This window comes from Balearica regulorum, chromosome 12 (genome assembly GCF_011004875.1).
Source record: "Balearica regulorum gibbericeps isolate bBalReg1 chromosome 12, bBalReg1.pri, whole genome shotgun sequence".
NCBI lineage: Eukaryota > Metazoa > Chordata > Aves > Gruiformes > Gruidae > Balearica > Balearica regulorum.
The window spans coordinates 21,644,220-21,663,641 of record NC_046195.1 but is presented as its reverse complement, the minus strand read 5'-3'; the positions used below and the strand labels follow the sequence as shown (position 1 = coordinate 21,663,641).

The window sequence follows — 19,422 nt, the reverse complement described above, 5'->3', positions numbered from 1 at the left end:
CAAGGGTTTTTTTCGGCTTTGTCCCCCAAGCCCCGCATCCCCCTGAGCCGGGGCTGGAGGGCGGCTGCAAGAGTCACATTTCCCCAAGAAATTCCAGGAAAGGCACTCCTGCTTTTAACGAGGAGATTTTTATTTTTTTATTATTTTTTTTCTGCCGGCTTCCATAGCCAAGCTAATAAAAAATGGAAAGCAATAAGAAATTCCAGCAGAAGGGAGGTGTGGGGGAGGAAGAAAGGGAAGATACCGCTCATTTGAACCTATCCTAAATAGGAGAAGATAATTAGCCACACATATCCCAGAAAGAATAGCAACAGTATATGCAATTATTGGGAATGCACACTTTAAGAGCGTTTGCCAAAAATGCCTGCTTTTATTAAAAAGGAATGGTTTCACAAAGGCCCAACTGTAAGAAAGGTTGTAATTTGCCCAAATAAAACTTAATTTGATCCATGAAATAGCTGTGGTTTATTGTGTAATATATGTGCTATGTGTTTTAATTTAATAGAATCCAATATAATTGTAAGCCAGTCGAGTTTCAGAGCAATTTTGGGTTGTTCCCACAGTGTATATAGTACAGATGCTACTTTGTGCATCGCACCAGCACATACGTAAATCAGGACTATAGAAAGGATTATCCACAAAGCAGCAAGCAATGCTTCATCACGCACCAAACGGAAAATAAGACCTTTGAGGAAAGCAGAAGTTGTTATTTACAGGAAATAACTCTGGATGCTCCACAGTTAACCGCTGCGTCTCAGACTCCCAGATCCAGTCTTGGGGTGCCGGTGCTGGGACCGCGGCTGCAGGGACCAACCCTGGGACATCCCCCAGCACCAAGTGATGCTGCGGACCCCGTTGCAATGCAACGTCACCCCCAGCACACCTCCCTTCCTGGGGGCTTGCCAGATTCAGCACCCCAGTCCACCTCAAGTGAGGGGAAATGGAGATGAATCTGTATTTTTGCTTTCTAGAGAAGTTGTGGTGCACGTCGGCCATCCGTCAGACCAGGTCCACGCTCACCCACGAGGCAGCTCCCAAACAGCTCGGACGAGGAGGGACAGGATGAGGCGAAGGCACCAGCATCTCTCTTGCCCCTCAGTACAGCTCTGCAGCCACCCCATACCCAATTTCTTGGGAAACAGAGCTGAAAAGCCAGCCAGGGCAACCAGGTAGCAGCAGATTCACCACCAGCCCCAGTCCCCAAGCTCAACAGCTCAAAACCCAAGGCAAAGCACGGCCCCAGCCCCGCAGCTGGTTCCCTCTGCAGGGCCAGTTACCCCGATGAGAAATTTGATTTTTGGTCCTGGCGTTTGTCAGGCAAAAAAACCACAAAAAACCCCCCCCACAACCCCAACCCCCCCACAACACAAACCCGCGCTGGCTCTGAGGCTCGTTTCCCACCCCTCGCAGGCATCGGGAGAGCAGCAGCTCCGACCACCGGAGCAGGCAGAAAGCCTGAGCCTACAGGACCGTTGTAGTTTTGGGAAGTGCAGGGACACGTACGAGCACTTCAGCAGCTCTGTGGCTCTGTTAACAACGTTAATTCACACCCCAAAGAGCTGGAGATGTTCCGTTACTTAAAAAGACCATGAAGTCAAGCAGCATCGCACCCCGAGACAAAGCTCCAGCTCCTTCCTCTGCACCAACAGGGATTTTTTTCTTTCTTTTTCCTTGCTAGCCCATGCATGGGGGGGCAATATTCAGCTTTTAATTATGCATTGAACAAGTCCCCTGCACTTTTACTGCGGAGATAAAATCCTGAGAAGAAGGATTATGGTCTAAAGACTGACGGATCCTGTAGAACTGTGGCAAAACTTGTGCCGCAAAGGGGACCTTAGCCTCTGTTTTTAAGGAGAACTGAATGTGGTTCCTTCTAGCACTCATTTCTTTTCCTTTTTGGCTAGTAAAAGGTATTTCTCAGCCATAGTAGCAATGAACATCAAGGACAGGGGTGATGAATGCCTTCTTGCAGGAGGAGCAAGCAGCCTCTGGGACCTACCAGCAGCAACTGGCTGCTTCTCATCAGCCTATCGCACAGACAGTTTTAAAATGCAATATTACTCAAATTAAGAGGATCTTGTCAATTAAACACACTCCACAAATCAAAGCCCATAAGGACTCAGGTCAAATACTAGAAGAATTACTAACTCAGGACTTCCACTTGAGTAGACTTGGAGTGTATTTGGGACAGGGAAGCCAGAAACAGACTGTGCAGCCTTCAACCTCCTGGTTGCACCCATAATACCACGAGGAACCAGCTGATGTCTCTACCAATGCTTTGCCACTCACAGGTAAAGGTGTCCAGCAAGTTTCGCTGCCTGAGTAACACCTTAGAACATCTCTGTGTCCCCACCACCTCTGCAGATGATCCATAAAGCAGCCACGGTGAGTCAGACCATTCATCTCAGGCTCTTCTGCAGGATCAAGATCTTACTCCTCATTGACAAGGAAATTTGAGGGCTGTGGTCTGGGGAAGCTCCACCTGAGGAGGAGTCACTGCCTTGGAGGGGTGAGACTCACCAGCTTAAGATCAGTTGAGGCACCAAACCCACACAACACCCCCATCCTACAACAAAACCACCACCTCTCTGTACAAATAACTGATGGGTTGCAGCAAACTCCAAGGCCAGCGCATTGCTGAAGCCCTGCAGCGCAGGCGGAAAGGTGGGTTTGCTCAGGGATTTGCTGCCCCCATGCCTCCTCTGACCATGCAGGGCTGGAGGGTGCTACAGAGATCCCACCATGCTACTGAGTGGTGGCATCCCCAGTTCCTTCAGCCCGGAGTTTGACCCCCTGTAGCAGCTTGACGGGTGTCCCAGCACTACTACAAGACAAACGGCACTTCCCTGCTGCACTGCCCGACACATCCCTCCAAAAAAGCACTCGGTGATAACGTAGCCACACTGGTGAGCCAACAACCTTCCCAAGACAAAGCTAAACCAGCTCCAGCTCAGAAGTAATCGCACCAAACCCTGCAGCACCCAGAGTGGCATCAGGATCTCAGTCCAAGCACCCTCCTGCCAAGGGACTGCTTTCATTTCTGCCCTCAAAACAGTGTAACCCCATCTAGATGTTAAAGGAACAAGAATAGAGAACATGCCACTTACCTCAGGTGCTGGATGACTGCTCAGGAAGGAGAAGGAACACCATGTGGAGGATCCCAGGGCTGGGGCAGATGAGTAACCACCAGCAGCTGTGGATCTGGGCACATGAGATCCGTTGGGCCGTTAGCAAAACCCAACAATGGCCAGCCGCTCCTGCAAACCCTGGCAAAGAAATAATTGCTCTTTCCCTGATGTCAGTGTCCTCCAGCCACAGCCACCCCAAGGGCTGCTCCACCTTGGTCACCCAACAGCCCCCAGGTTCCAACCTAGTGTGGGGGATCGCACCGGGAAGGCTTCAGCTGAGCTTTGTGAGGGTCCAGCGTGGAGTTCAGTAAATGGGAAGTCCTAAAGCTTTTTTAAAGGGTCCCCAGTTTGAATGATTACAGTAAGGTGTTAAAGGGGAGAAATGGGACAGAACACTTGATGTCTTATTTCATTGCCTCGCCATGAAATCCCTTTTTGATTCCCTTTAAAGCCCTGACGTCAACTGAAATAAAACCCCAGATTTATTCCTAGGGAAATGCACGAGTAACAAAAAAAGAAAAATTAAGCACAGTCAGTGGATTGCACAAGGGAAACCCCAAAGCTAACCCTCGCATTTTGACCCACGGAAATCCTTTCACTGATGCAAACCCCGAACGGAGGCGAAAGGCGCCCGACCAGCCTGGCCGCACTGCAAATGCAAAGTTAGGGAAAATCAACGGCACAGTGTCGGTGGGCACTGGGACGAGGTCTTTTGTGGGTGGTATAAAAGCAAACAATGTCCATCCTGGGTGCTGTTTTGCCCAAAATATGGAAGCAGCTGGTAGAAAGTGGAAAATGATGGCACTGCTGCGTCCGTGTGTGCACGCGAGGAGGACAGGGAGGAAGGCAGCAGCCAGCTGGGGATGCGAATGCAAAGCGTGCTGGGTGGTGGTGGGAAATGCCAGGAAGGAGAAAAGGAAACAGGAAGAAGCAACTCAGCTTTTGGCTGGTTCTTCCCAGTTAAAATGAGGACGGTATTAACAAAAATCTCTATTAAAAAGCCCCAAAACATAAAAATGTCCTGTTGACTGAGTGCGGGAAAGTGATAACAGCGAGTGATGTAGGTAGTATGGCAGGACACACTGAATCTAAGCCAAAAGGGATAAAAAAAACCCCTGCAAAGCTCTTGAAAGCTGGCTTTAAACGACAGTGACATGTTTTGACACCGTTTCCTGACAACAATGGCTGTAACACAAACAAAAATTAATGATGTCAAGTATTAATACTGATGCTGCATGAACTCAACCAATGTGGTCCCAATTAACTATCAAGTATGGTTATAATTTGAAAAATGACTGCAGAAACGTCATTGCGACATTCCCTCCTCATCTCTCGCCCCGACATCCACCCCAGGTCCGCGCGTTTTCCCGGCAGGATGTGGTCCCCACCTTCCCCGTCCTCGCTCGTGGCTGATGGAGAAACACCAAGTCCGGTTGCCAAAATGCATCACCCCGACGTGCATCAGGAGGGCTTTTTAATAGTAAATTTATGCGCTGTTTTACTCAAGTTTTGAGCCACTGAGGAGGTCTCACTGCATGTTTTTCTCTGCAAATACAAGGGCTACAAAACCATCCTCCGTGACACTGGAAGCCGAGGTGCTTCTGCAGTCACCGGACTCAAGAGGCCGGGACTTTATAATACAGGGATTTGTAATACAACTGTAAGACTTGGCAACGCCAGTCACTGCCAATAAATAACTTTACTAACCACGTGAAGCCAGACGACGTCCAACCTGCCCATGCAAGCGCATGGGTGCTACAGCGCTGACAGCAACGAAGCTCAGGCAGAAGTCAGCAAAGCGCCTGATTTTACCCAGGATTTCCAGAGAGTACCTCAGCTGAGACAAGCTCAATCGACCAGGACTCCTTCTGGCTGCAACTGCTCCTCAGAGCAAATATATTCTTCCCAAACAGTTCTGGATCAGTTTATTGCCTGGATGACAGACTGGGAGATCTACGGGACAAGTCTGCACACAATTCATCCGACTCACCTCCGCCTCATTTCAAGTTGCTGGAGAGGTTCCCAAAATTCAGGCCATGTCACCGTGTCTCCAACTGAGGACCCACCCAACCATGAGTTGTCCAAAACCACCGTTTGTTTCTCAACCCTCAACACATCTGGGAGGTACCGGACTCAGAGCCAATCCCCACACAAGGCTGATAACGCAACACGGTCCTGCTGGGCAGCGTTTAGGGCCACGGTCTATTCCGCTCCTCCCACCAGCACCGATAGCCGTTGATCTGCACCGACAGCCATTCATTTGCACGAACACAAACGTGCACGCTCATCTTCACGATGACCCCATCGTGTTTTGTGTTATCAGAGAGAGCGCGGAGCCCTGAGCAAGAACAGCTATGGGAGACTTCTTTCACCTTCTCCATTTGCTCCTCGGCTCTCAAACCACCCAACGTGCAGCCTTCCCACAACTCGTTCCTTGTTTTTCCAAGCTGAGATGGGACAGAGCGGTCACGGCTCCGGAAACCCCCCCCCCGACTGCGCAGCGCCCGAGCAGACACTGCTGCGGACTTCAGTCGGAGGGGGGGGTGTGGGGAAAAAAAAAAAGACAATTAAACCCCCCCCCTATAATGCGAATACTTTATTATCAATGAGTGACTGGTATTAGCTTTTTGTCTGGGTATTAATAATATTTCAAAAAACCATACATCAAAATTAGGGCTTTCTCCTACTTTTGCTGTATAATTTTTCTTTTTTAAAAAAATCTGTATTGAAAGAATTATATAAGCCAAAGTGCATTTTCTGTTTTTTGTCCATATACACATTGCACCATACATAAATAATTACATTGTAAAAATGACTCCATAATTACAAGTATAATATATATTTTCATATAATATATAAAACTTTATATTAAATCTAGGTAGATGATATTTGGGATAGTCTGTGTCTTTTTTTCTCTTTTTCCTTTCGTCAGAGGCTGACCGTTATCGATTGTTACTGAGTAAAATCTCCAGCCAACAAGGACACGACGTGATAAACTGTCTCGAGTAACACGGCCCCCAGCCTTTGGCGAAGCTAATCCGCACGCTGTTCGGGTCGTAGGGCCCATCGGCGTAATCCAGATCGGCCGTGTGCTGCAAGAGGCAGGACTTCTCGTAGTCAAACACCTTGATGGAATAGCCTGGCATCACCTTGCGCACTATCAAAGTCCTACAGTTGGGGATGTCCAGTGTTGGGGAGTTGACGAAGATGGGATGCTCGCTGCGGTTGTAAGCCCACACACCGTCCGGTTCTTTGCTAAGTAAAATCCCGTAGCCGATTTTACTTCGAGTCCTTCTCACAGTCTCACTCCTGTTTTCCAGGTTTAGTTGTCCGAGGCAGAAGCCGTTTCCTTGAGGTAGGTCATAAAATATACTGACAGACTGTTCGTACACTGTGTAGAGGCGGCCGACGCGCGTCCGGTGCTCCCAATAGGCCACGTTGCACCAATGGCTCCTCTTCACGGCATCGGGCGACGTACTGGCATCTGTGGGGGAAAGCAGAGGAAGAGTCAGGGTTTGCTGTCACCGCCTGGGAAAAGACAGGTATGGAGGGTAAGCAAACGGCTCTTCCCACCCATTGGCTTTGCTCATGTGGGAAATGAACTTGTGTTCAACCCAAAACTTGAGTTCAACCCAAAACTTGTGTTCAATTGTATCAAATACCACCAAGAAAGAAGGCTCAAGCAAAGGCTAGTGACCCAACGGGCCACCCACCAGCTCCCATGGAGCTCAACGCCTCTAACGTTCAATCCCGCGTCCAGCAGCCAGGCCCCCGTGTACTCGAGAAACGTGCATTTCTACCACGAAGAGCTGGCATGGATACCATACCACTGCAACTCAGCCACCCCTGAGCTTGGCAGGTCCCCAAGCTCCTCCAGCATCGCTGTGCTGGTGGTGTACCCCCATTTTCAAAGGCCAACTTGCGTTGAGCTGAAACACAGGGGACGTCCATGAAGCGCTTGGATGACCGACCCGACAGTTATCTCTGCTACGTAATGTTCTTTGACAGCAATGCTGATGTTCCCACGGGGAACATGAAATCTGAGGAGGCATTTCATGCCAAGGGGGAGTAGTTGCTATGAACTATACATGTCCTCCTACAAAACCATTGCAACTCTCTCCAGAACAATGAGAAACGTCTCTTCTTTCTAGGAATTACATTCAAGGAAGACGGGATGGACGCAGACTGCCAGAAATCTGTTTAATTTATGATGCCTCCACAATTTATGATGCCTCCAGAAGGAAGATGGGAACTCGCAGCCCTAAGAGAACCTTGAAGAAGGCAAATTAACCTCTTGCTGAACATCATTCCTGCTCCTACCACACCGGTTAGCAGAAAACCACCGTGGGATTTCAAGCATGGAGCTCTGCTTCAAGCCAGCCCTGCTCTTTGCCCGGCATTAAGCTCCCTGACAATATATCACGCGCCCGCGGCCTGCTGACCCCTCCGCCTTCGTGCCATCATGTCCGATTAACTCGCACGCGGGGTGATGCCATTATTTTGCTTCAGAGACCCTATTGACGCACCGGATTTCAAGCGCAGCCCTACAGCCCCGTTTCTTTTCAGGCTCAAATTACCCCGGAGGGGAACGGGCTCTCCTCCCCATTAACGATCTTTGAATTAAGCTGCTTTGTTAGAGTTTAACTTCAGTTGTAACTATATAGATTTAAGGGGAGGGAGACTGGGGGAAGGGGGGTAACCGGGCAAGTAGGGATGCCCTTTGCTGTGGGCAATGCTCATCGTCTTGCACCGACCCCTTCACCCGCCACAGGTCCAAACCACCCTGAAAGTGCTGGATTTTGACCTCCTCAGATAATATCCCTCGGTCTACCACCATACAGACAGTCTGCGTGTTTTGCTCTTTAAAATGCACTATGGCAAATAGTTCCAGATTTTCTTTTAAGAGGTGAAACACGATGTGGTTCAGAAATGGCACAAAAGCAGGAAGAAGAGGTACTGAGCAACTGAGCTTCATCTGCACGTACATCTTCCGCAGCGTCCAGCTTCCACAATCTTCCCCTGGGACATCACACAACTGAGATGACCCCAGTGCCTTTCCAAAACTCTTCTCAAACACTGAATTTTGCTGTTGTCCCACTCAAGTGATGCTGGAGGGGTACAGACAAGCTCAGAGCTTTTCATCTCCTTGGCCCGGAGGCTGGTAGCAATTACTGAGTTCTGCATCTGTTTAACCTCCCAACCTCCACAAAGCCCTGCATGCCCATTAGGTAAGTTGGGTTTGTTACTACATTTTTTTGGAAACTACTACTCAGCCCCCCCCCCCCCGAATTTCCTTTACAGACTAAGAATGGGACAACTTCAAAACTCAAAGTTTCCCCATCAGCTGAATTAATTAGGGGAACAGTCAGCAATAAACATTTAAATAGGTGTCTCCCGTGGTTTATTGCAAATTAACATACCTAGTGGGGGAAAGCAAAGCAGGAGGAAATCAGTGTCTGTTCTACAGGGCCATCTCGCTGTAGGTGCCATTATCCTCGGTGCCATCTCTGCTTTCCAGGAACGGGCAAATATTTTGGCAAAATCATCAAACTACACACATGCTGAAAACAGGGGAAGGTTTTTTGTTTTTTTAACACCTCCTGCTTTCATGCATCTGGACCAGCCTTATTAAAATCCCTTCCATGCAATTTATGGCACGAGCTTCAGCCCATCCATACAAGCGTGCATCTCGGGGGGTGAAATCCCCCCTGCCAACGTGCTCCTCATCTCTGTCACCCTGTCACAGCTCCTGCCCGGCAGCTCAAATCACTCCCGGAGACGTCCCGTGCTCCTTCAAACGGGTGAAGACGTGGAGTTTTAGGTAACTGCACATCAAGCAGCTAAAAGTTTCCTTTCCACCCCACTTTTCTTGGCCAGGGGTGAAGAAAGGCTTTAAAAGCCATGCGCCAGCTGCAAAAGCAACCTGCCCGTGGCCCGCAGGCAAGTAAAACACCCCAAAAAGAGATGGTTTGAACAGGCTCATCTGCAAAACCTCTGCCTCCGGAAAGCTTTCGGCAGGGTCCCTCTTCTCCCCCAGCCCCATCCATCGCCGCTATTGCCGGCTGCCTGGCTCCCTGTGCCGCAGCGGGTTCGCCTTCTTTTTATCTCCCAGTGCGCTCAACCAAATCCTGAGAAGATGAACTCATCTCGCAGCCCTGACATAAAGCAAGCACTTCAGCAAGGCCCTCATACAAGGGGGCCTGCGCTGTGTCTCATCCCCTGCCAAGTATTAGTTTCGCCTCCAGCTATTAGCCACTACCACTCAGCAGACAGCAGGGGCGGCCGGCAGAAAAGCATGTTCTCTGCCTTTTAAATAAATATTCCATTTTTTCCTCCTCTTTTTCCACATTGCCCTTTATGCACGGACAAGAAAATGCACTTCTCCCCCCCCCGCCCCCCCTTTCTGCTGGAACAGAGGCAGGCTTGTTAGCTTTCTTTTTGAAGAAAGCAAAATATTTTAGGTGTGCAGTGCCTCCCTCGATGGTATACACTGCATTTTTAACAACTATCATTGTAGGCAGCTACAACTTTTAACAGCTACATTTAGGCTGGCGTCACGGCTATCTCTTCCATCAAAGCCACCTTTATTGATCAGATGGACGTTTACTCGTTCCTCCGAGTTGCTGTTTCCTCCGCTGCAGCGATGCCTCGCAGCAGACACATCCAAAAGGAAATTCAAATGATTTAAGATTAAAAAAAAAAAATAACCAAACCAAGATAGGAAGCAGGTTGGAGAATCAAAACCAGAACTTAATGGGAAAAAGAGTGTTGCATGGCTCAGGCAGAAGGAATCTGGGCATGGGAATAAATGCAAAAAATAAATACTGTAAATCCTGGTGGCGTTAGCAGCGCTGCTGCTTTCGCTCCCTGCAGAGTGTGGAGGTAAAGAAAATAACTTGAGGTTTTAGCTTATTTTTGATTTGACAGTGCTTTATGCCAGTAAAGTTCAAAGCAGTGCATTAGAAGAGAAAAGAAAGATGCTTTTTTCCAAAACAAATTGCTGCACAGTCCCACTGCTTGATGTTGGCGCTTGAAAGCAGGATGGAAAACATGGGCAGATCACAAAACACACGATTAAAAAATATCTCTGAATCATGCTTCGGCTCTTCCAAAGCCACCAAACCTCCTCTCAGCAGGTCAAATGGCCCCCACGCTATACGGCTGCAAGTCGGATCTTGCTGTGTAAGGAAAGGGGGGTGAGAAGGGAGGTTTGCTGCAGTGCTTTGAGGAATATTCCCATTTTTGCACAAACTCCTGAGAAAAGTGGCGCCGTGTTGGTTCTACAAGCAGACCCCCCCCGCCCCGTGAGGAATGGGTGATGCCAACCCCCCCTTCCCCACCAAACCCCAAACCATGCCCATGGGCTTTCAAAACGCATTTATAGAAGCGCCCACAGGGAAGACCACGCATGTAAAAAACCCCAAATCACTGCACACTCCAAACGTGACGGGGAAACGAATGCACATCTGGGCACCTCAAGCGATGACGTGGGATATTCAAGCGTCCCCACGGCTCAGCCCACACCCCATTTTCACAGCCCATCCTCCCGTACCCCCGTGTCAGCGCAGCCTAATGCTCCCCTGGGCATGGAGCTCAGTCACATCCTTCATCAATGGCCAAGGTCTTTCATCAGTTTTATTCTTTAGACTATTAGATATATGCTCAGTTGTGTTGTTTTTTTTCCCCTCTGCCATAGCACAGGTACATCCTTACACTACCCAACACGCAGGAGCACGGAAGCAGGATGGTTATAGCCACACACGGGTCACTGTGAACAAGGTCCAGATAAAAAAGCCTGGTACAAAGAACACACACATTTCCCAAAAATCTTTTTTAACAGTTCACTGGGGAGCCATCAGTTAAAATCACCCCCCATTAATATTCTTAGAAACAAGCTCCACGGTAAGGAAGGGGTTAAAACTTTCCACAGCAGAAATGGAATTTTTATGGCCCTGCAAAAAAAAAAAAAGAAAAAAAAAAAAATTTGTCCATCTGCCCCAGCAAAGCTCACAACCATTTTCGTTAAGCCAATATACTTAAAATACCTCTGCCTTACAAGTTTCAGCTGGAATGCATCACTGCGGCCCCCCGAGAGCCCCTGTGCTGCAACCACCCCCGGCACAAGACCCTGCCTGTTTGGGTGGGGGAGAAGCTGAGCATTGCCCCAGCATGGGGCTCACCCATGCAGATGCCCCGGGGACACAGGGCCACCAACCAGCCATCATCCATCTGTCCATCCTCACTGGGAATGGTGAGGTGGGACTTTGAAGGCACCTTCCCACCCTTAGAGGAGCTGCAGCTGTTGGTGAGCCACATCTTGGCCAGCAGCTGCTCTGTCAGCCCAGGGGAGTGCTCCAACATTGGCTCCACCATATATATTTAAGGCAACATCCCAAGCCCACCAGCCAACAAAGGCAGGAGGCTGGGCAGGACCTGGGCTGCCATCCCATGGTGGGGGCAAGCAGGAGGTTAGAAAGCCCTAGGCTTCTTCCCAGACCTCTTCCTTAAGGCCCAGCATCACCTGAGGATCCTTTAATGTCCCAAGACATTAATTAATGTCCCTGATCCATAGAGGCCCTGAAAAGCTGTCACCAGCTCCCCAGCTGATGACTGAGGTCAGCCGTAGGGACATCACTCTAGGCCTTCCCCATGCTGCAGAGCATCAAACTCTCTCCAGGCTGCTGGTTTGCTCTGCTGAGAGATGTAAAGATTCAGCCCAGCTCAGGCCCCAACTATACACTAAGAGCGTGATTTCATATTACAATTGAGCTGGTGTCACCAGTGTTGTGGCACAAAAGTGTCCCAACTCCTCCAACCCCAGCACAGTTCCTGGCACGTTCCTCACGTTGGACACGGCTGTTGTGCAGCCACAGGGACCAGTTGAGCTCACTCATCCAGCAAAGACCAACACCAAAGCACCGCAGACAGGCAAAAAGAGTCCTCGCTGCCACCACGGAGGAGGCACCTTCCTCCTCCTTCACCTCCACCTTAGAGCAGAGCTCTGGTGCTCCCCAGCCTCCTTCCATGAGCTGATTTAATTCGTTAACCCAGTAGATGATTAACTCAGAACACTTGCACTGGGTTAATTAATTAAATTAGTTCAAAAAAAAGGGTCTGACGGGCAACAGAGTCAGTCGAAGGGGTGCGTGGAGAGGCCTGGGAGGGAAAGGGGGACATTTCCATGGCAGCCCAAGAAACAAAAGCAACACAGGACAGGAGCCAATGCCAAGAATTAGGATGAAAACAATTTTCTCTGCATAAAACAAACCACTCTGCAGCATTATCAGCTCATGCTAATTTTTTTTTTATATCCTTCAAAGAAAAACGCATGCCATGTTTAGTTCTGCCCAGAAATTTGTAAGCCATCTTCAGTTAGCTTATTGTCAAGCTAAAGTCAAGGAGTTTGTTTCTAAGGTACCTTCTCTGGTTATTAAATACACAGTCCAGAACATGATTTTTAAGGTGTTTTAGCAGGTCTAATGTACCTTCTCTGGCCATTAAATATGCAGTCCAAAACATGAATTTAAGGTATTTTAGCAGGTTTTTTTTTCCAGCTCCCCTGCATGGTTTACAAAGGTCTTTTCAGCCAAGGGTGAAAAGTCCTAGAAAGTAAAAAAACTGGAAAAGTCCAACTCAGGTATTTTTCACTGACGTTTTTATGCATTACTTCTAAAGGCCAATGTTTTCAGAGATTTAGGTGATTTTTTTTTTTTTTTTGAGTCGAACGGTCTCCACTTAATCTCAGCTTCCCTTGCTCACAGCTTTCACAGGCACATTCATCGCTTTTAAGTTCCCGGGCTGTGCGTGTAACCGCTTTATACCTGGCATGTAAAAGTTAACACAACAATGTAAATACATCTTCAAAAGGAGCCCAAAACGTAATCACCTATGTTGGTTGCCAATTATGAAAGCACCAGACCTGTCATCAACCAGGATTTGGCTGAGACTTCTCCACTGTTGGAAACCAGCCCTGGGTAAGTCCAAGCCTGGCGAAATCCCGGGGTTGTGCTCAGCACCTCCATGAGCACCTGCAGCATCCCCGCTGCCCGGCCGCGGGTGCCCCAACCAGCCGAAAAAATGGGGAGAGAAACGAGCTGGTGAAGGACACAGGGGACAGGACGGGGGGACGGTCTCCACTAACTGATTTTTCTGTATAATCAGGAGGTTTTCTGAGAACCTTCCGAGCATCGTCTGGTTGGGGTTGGTTTTGTCCTCTGCCTCCCGCTGCCAGCGAAGGGCGAAGCCTCGTTCCCCGCGTGCCCTCTGCAGGGCAGGACTGCGAGGGTGGGGGAGGCCGGGACAAAGAAATGGGGGGAAAAAAAAATCCCCGCCCCCCCTTTTTTTTTTCTTTTTTAGGTTGAGAACTCACACGTTTTTCAGCTCCTCCAACCAACCACGTATGCAATCCCTTTTTTTCCAGAGCCTGAAAAACGCTGAGAAATCTGGGAGAAATCGCCCCATCAATCACCCGATGGTAGATTTCCCTTTTAGCTGCCGCCGCAACGTCCAACGCTCCCTTCCCCGCGCCTGGCGCCACGCCAGCCCTCGCTATTAATTAATCCGGGGGCCGGCTGCTGCAATCCCGTGGCTACACCAACCGCATCGGGCTTGGGGCTGGGCCGGTGGGCAGAAGTTGAGCCGGGCCAAATTCCGCGGGACCTCCTCAGCTCTTCTCCCCCTTTTGAAGCCGTTTTGGCTTCGCAGAACAATTTTGGGTGCTCTTAGACATTTCCGACTGATGCCCGTGGGGAAGGAATGACCAGAGCTGCGGCAAATCGGAGCACCCCGCGGTGGAGGAGAGACTCTGGGAAATGGTATAAATAAATAATAATAGTTTTCGCTCATAGAGGAGTTTCGGCTGAGCACTTCAAAGCATTGTAAAAGCAGAAACTAATTAGTAGGTCCCTCTGAAGAGAAACAGGAGGAACACCACTTTCCGCCTCCATCACGCCTCTCGGGCAGAGCACGTCGGGTGCTGGACTCGGCTCCCAGCTGAGCCTGGGAATCCCCTTTCCGGAGGGCGATGGTCCAGAGGCGCGAGGCTCGGGCTGCAACCGAACCAAAGCCCTGCCTGGTTCACACCAGCATTAAATGAAGGGGTTTCTGCCGGGGCGGAGGGGACACTGAGGCGACGGAGCTGTTTTGTGAAGCCAGATGTTGGGCAGCTGCAGAGATGCCTCTGAAGATGTTCAAACCTCCCCCCCCACGCCCGCGCTTGCCAAGAGCATCGGAGCATCCCCGGCGGCGGCAGCAGAACCACTAACCCAGCACAGGACACACGTCCCTCCAGCCACTGCAGAACACCTTCTCTGGAGAAAAGCAGTATATTAAAAAAAAAAAAAAAAAAAGAAGCAGCCTTTTTCTCCAGTTGTTAGATGATACGAAGGCACTGAGCTCCTCCGAACACAGAGGGCTGTCCTGCAAAGGCCACGCAGCCAGGCAGCACACCGTCACCTACTCGCAGCGCTCTTGGCACAGCCCCAACCCCGAATTACAGCTCAGCTCTCTCTGGTAACACCCAAAATTTGCCATTTCCAAAGGTTCCCCTACACGAGGCCTCCTTCAGATGTTCCAGGCCCGTCGTGCAAAACCTGCTCCCCAAAAACACCAGCAAAGGTGGAAACTTTGGGCTTAAGAGCTTGCACAGGACACGGGAAACAAAGCAGGCTGCGACTGCAGTAGCTTTGCCGCACTTTTCTATTTTTACTAACCAGAAAATGAGCGGAGATGCTTCTCTGGGAGGAAAATCAAAGCAAAACCAAATTAAACGTCACCAATGGATATATTTGGAGAGCCTGCCATTGCGCTCCAGCCCGATCCGTTCCCTCCGGAGTGAGAACAAAGCCAGCCTCACCCCGCTATTGCACCTCTATCGGATTTACGCCCGACAACCAGCCATGGGGTTTCGGAGCGGAGGCAGACGACGTGAGAAACAGCGAAAGGGCTGAAAAAAACCCAAGGCCACCCTGATTTCTCTGAAGCGAGGACGCCACGCAGCCCCAAGCAGCATCCTCGAGAGATGACCGAGGCGCTGGAGGCAGATGTCTGTCGGCTCGATGCCAATACCACTGCAAATATCAAGGACTGCGAAAGCTTTAGGAAACTATCACCGACCTGGAAAACAAGCTGCGACGGAGGAGTGCCGGGCTGGGGAGGCTCCCCGGGGGCCATGAGCAGGAGCCCATCAAATGTTTTTCTCCATATGGGCTGGGAACGAGCTGCTTTGCTCCTCCCCGGCCGGGTGCGGAGTCTGGCCCCGGGCAGCCGCGACAGCCCAGCCTGGGACCTCTGGGAGAACAAAAATCTCAGCTTTTCATCCCAAACCTCCACTGGTACCCAGACCGGTTGTGGGTCTCCCATCCCAAGCCTTCCTCCGCTCCCCAAAAGGGCTTCAGCTGACGCCTCCCCCCACCTGATAATTCTCCCCCAGCATCCTTAAAACAGGCTTTCTTTCCCAGCGCGCTATCAGTGCCCTCACATATATGGGAACCAGACAGGGGTTGAGAGTGAAATGGAAATTCAGGCTTTGTTCTTGCTGGCCAAAGCCCAAGATCCTTCTCCCGATAAAGCTCTCCCCGAGACTTGCTGTCTGAGCAAGCCTCGCGAGACGGGGAGCCACGGCTCCACGGTCACCATCGCAGGTCACACTGCCTGCGGTTGCTTCAAGTCCTCTCTCGTGGTGGATTTGCCCAGGTTTTACAGGGAATTAAAGGATTTTGGGTGCCAGCGTGGCCTTTGCATGGAAACAATCCCCCTGGTGTGCAAGCCAATTTGGTCACGCTTAAAGGATGAACCTGTCTGGGAAGGTCCTGGGGCTCGTATCTGCTGGAGAGGAACTGAAAGCGATGGGGATGGAGTCCATACGCGGTGTAAGCAGCCGTGGGAAGAGCCCAGCGGTGGGCGGCCGGCGAGGCAGAGGCAGAGGCAGAGGCAGGTCCCCAGTCCTGCAGCGCTGGTGGGGAGCATGGGGACGGCTCCCGTCCCCCCCCCCAGCTCGCACACGCACGCACGTCTGCACGGCCGCAGCCGGGCCGGGAGGAACGTGCAGAGGGATACGTGCATGCGTGTGCACCCACACACGCCAGATTTTCCGATAGCTAGTTCATATATTTACGTGTAAACATTTTCTGGGTCTATTCCAGCCCTTACTCCAAGCAAGCAGCTCGCTCCACTGACAACTGCTCATGGCCAGCATCCACGGGCTCTTACTCCCACTTAAAGCAAAGACTAAACAATGACTTAAGCATCTCAGGATTTAAGCCCCGTAGTTGGTCCCTCACATCCACAGTTGAAGCAGCGAGGATGCCGCGCTGGCGGTTTCTTCTTCGCAGGAAGACCCATACCACCGTGAAGGCCACGGATAACAACCCTTGTGCTATCTGGGTGCCATGGTGGATGCACCGGGAAGGGTCACCTGGCCCTTTTTCTGTAAAATCCACGAATCAGAAACCCAGAGGAGCAGATGCGGCACCGGGCATGTATTTCTGCTAGCTTGGGATAAGATCACCCCCAAAGAGCAAACATACATCGCCTTGTTTTTATACTCCCTGGAACGGCGCTGTAAATCTATTAAAGTTCAGATAAACAGCAAGAAAATTTGTGCAAGGGATAAGCAGGGGATGGGGGGTGAAAACCAATACATTTGCATGAAATCCACAGCATTTGCAACCATCACTACAGCCTGGCGAGGCAGCGACGTGTGGCCTCCCCGAGTCCCCAAAAGCGCCTTTGGTCACCTCCCAGATGACAAAATTCCTAACCCTGTACTTGCCCATGGAAAGTGGAGGTGACTCATGCTAATTACCCTCCCTGGCCAGGCAGGACTTGTTTTCATTTCTAAAAACCACAGTTTCTTTTAAAAAAAGGAGAGAAAAAAAAATAGGAAAATACCAAAATACACACAGAACTCTGATGGGTACATCCTGTCCTGCTGCATTAATACGAATCCCAGACACCCCAATACTGCAGCTTCACTCGGGATGTTCGAAGAGAAAAGGATCAATGAGTTTTAGCATGGACGCAGCCAGAGGCGCGCGGCAGAGATGCTCCCAGCATTAGCTCCGGGTCTCCCAATTTCCAGGAACGCTCAGCCAACATAACTCAGCTAAAATAATTTGTGGGTGTATGAGCGGAGCTCAAGGAGGGTCTTTATTCAGATTAAAAAAACTCTCCCACCTTTCCTGCACCTTTCACCTTTCTTGGAGAGCAGCTGAAATTTAAAGCTAAAAATAACCTTTTCAGGTCCAGCTTATGCGGGGTTCATGGTTGCAACTCCTCCACGAGACATTTCGGGGGGGGGGATGCTCAGGCTGCAGTTATAAACTCTGCAAATTAAGTACCAAAGTAAATGACCTTCCCATCGAGAGGAAAATGGGAAGGAGAGCAGGTCGGGCTCTTTGTAAATCAAGGACAGGGAGATTACCGGAGCACGTGAACGCTTCGTTATGGCTAACGAGTTCAAGACTGCACACCCTCAACACAAGCGAGCACTGAAAGAGAAATATCAAATCCTTCCCCCCACCTCAAGGGAAACCGATTTAAAAAACATAAAGTAAAGAATATTGGGGGGAAATATGCCTGGTATCATAGATTAAAAAGGCAGCCTGTCAGCAGCCTAAGAGAGACCCATTTCTCTTCACCATTCTATATAGATACATATCATATACATAAAATACCCACACGGATGGAAAGACCCCCCCTTACACAAAACCTGAAGAACAACCGCGTGTAAAATCAGGCTCAAGATATTTTGCAGAAATACATTCAACAAAGCTCCAACAAAGCTCCAACATTCCCACTTTGGACAACTTTTGCTCATTATTGCAACATTTCTGATGATTTCTGACGGGGCCGCAGATGATGTGGAAGCCTCACGTTCAACTCCAGTATTTGCACGGTACAAACAAACCAATGCTATCGACATTACAAACTCTGTCAAGTTCCTGCACTAGAATCCTTAAATTGTTAAAAATAGGAAAGAAACTGCACAGTTCACATATTTTATAAATCTGGGTTAAATCAACATCTGCAAAAAATATCCCCGTTAAACGAAATAGCAGGATTTCATTAAGTAAATTGCAAGTTGGCAAAAATTCTGAAAGAAAGGGAAAAAGCCACAGCCAGCCCTGTAATTTAAACCTTATTTTAACTGTGACAGCATGACTGCGAGAGGCTGCATTTCCAAACAAAAAAATAAAGTTTAAAAAACAGTACCTGTTCCCCCTGTCCCCCACTTCAACGCACCACAGTGTCTGCAGTCATTACGCTAACGAGCTCTTCCCCGGGGAGATGAAGAGGTAGAGGGACCCGCTCTTGGCCCCGCATCCCGCGTATCGAACCCACCAAACCTGCAAAATCCAGGATTTTCCACCACGGGAGCACCCGGATGCCTGTGTGGTGGTGAGGGGCAACGCTCCATCACTTTCTACATCTTAAACACATCCTGCTCCCCTGCCTGGGGAAGGGCTGGCGGCACCGACCCCATCCAGTGCGGGCAGCGTGGTCCTACACGGGTGCCCATCGGGTCTGGGTGACGCGGGGAGGGTCGGGCGGCCGCAGCTGGGCTCCTCGCTTGGGGCTCTCAAAAAAGTCCCTGAAGGGACAAGGACGTGTGTCCCGCCTCTGAGCCCAGAGGTGCGGCCTCCCCCCCCCCCCCCCCCCCCCCCCCCGGCATCGCCTGGCGCAGGCAGGGAGCAGGCAGGGAGCAGGCAGGGCATCGCCTGCCCTTCCAGCCAGTTTTCCAAACCTGCTGAGCGCCTTTCCTGCCCGGGGTGACTCAGGCGGGCTGGGCTGGGCTGCGCCGGGCTCTTCCCACAGCGCCGGCCAAAAGCCTCTGCAGGAGCCGTCCCTGCAGGGGACGGGGACAGGCGCTGGTGGGCTCCCGCTGCGGGGACACCCCCGAGGGCACTGTCCTCTGGGGCCACCTCCTCCAGGGTAAAACTTGGGGTCCAAAGATGACAGTAATTAAAATTTCACACCCGGAAGCTCCGCTGTCCCAGGGAAATCACCTGAAAGCAGCACTCTGGGATCGGTAAAAACGCTCATCTGGCACGTACTGAATCTGTTTGCTTTGAAAATAATTGCAAAACCTTAAAACAGAACCTGAAAACAACCGGTTCGATATGCAAACCCAGAGCTGAAGAGGAGACCTTTAACAGAAAGACCGATTATTTGCTTACAACGTTTTGGCTTCGCTATTTTTCCTGGCACTTACGACACCCGAGTTATTTTGAAGGGCTGTTTGCTGCATGCGGAGCTGAGAAAACAGCGATCCTATTTCCTTTCTGATCTAAAC

The 19,422-nt window shown here is 50.2% G+C and overlaps 1 protein-coding gene across 2 annotated transcripts in view; it reads right to left on the bottom strand.

Annotated features, from left to right (window-relative positions):
* Positions 1-5,709: 5,709 nt before the first annotated feature.
* SMAD6 (SMAD family member 6) overlaps positions 5,710-19,422 on the bottom strand; it is a 43,209-nt gene continuing 29,496 nt past the window's right edge. For both annotated transcript variants that reach the window (XM_075764027.1, XM_075764028.1), the window contains one exon: positions 5,710-6,612. In XM_075764027.1, coding sequence (XP_075620142.1) covers positions 6,071-6,612 — 542 coding nt within the window. In that variant the 3' untranslated portion in view covers positions 5,710-6,070. The remainder of the gene's footprint in view (positions 6,613-19,422) is intronic.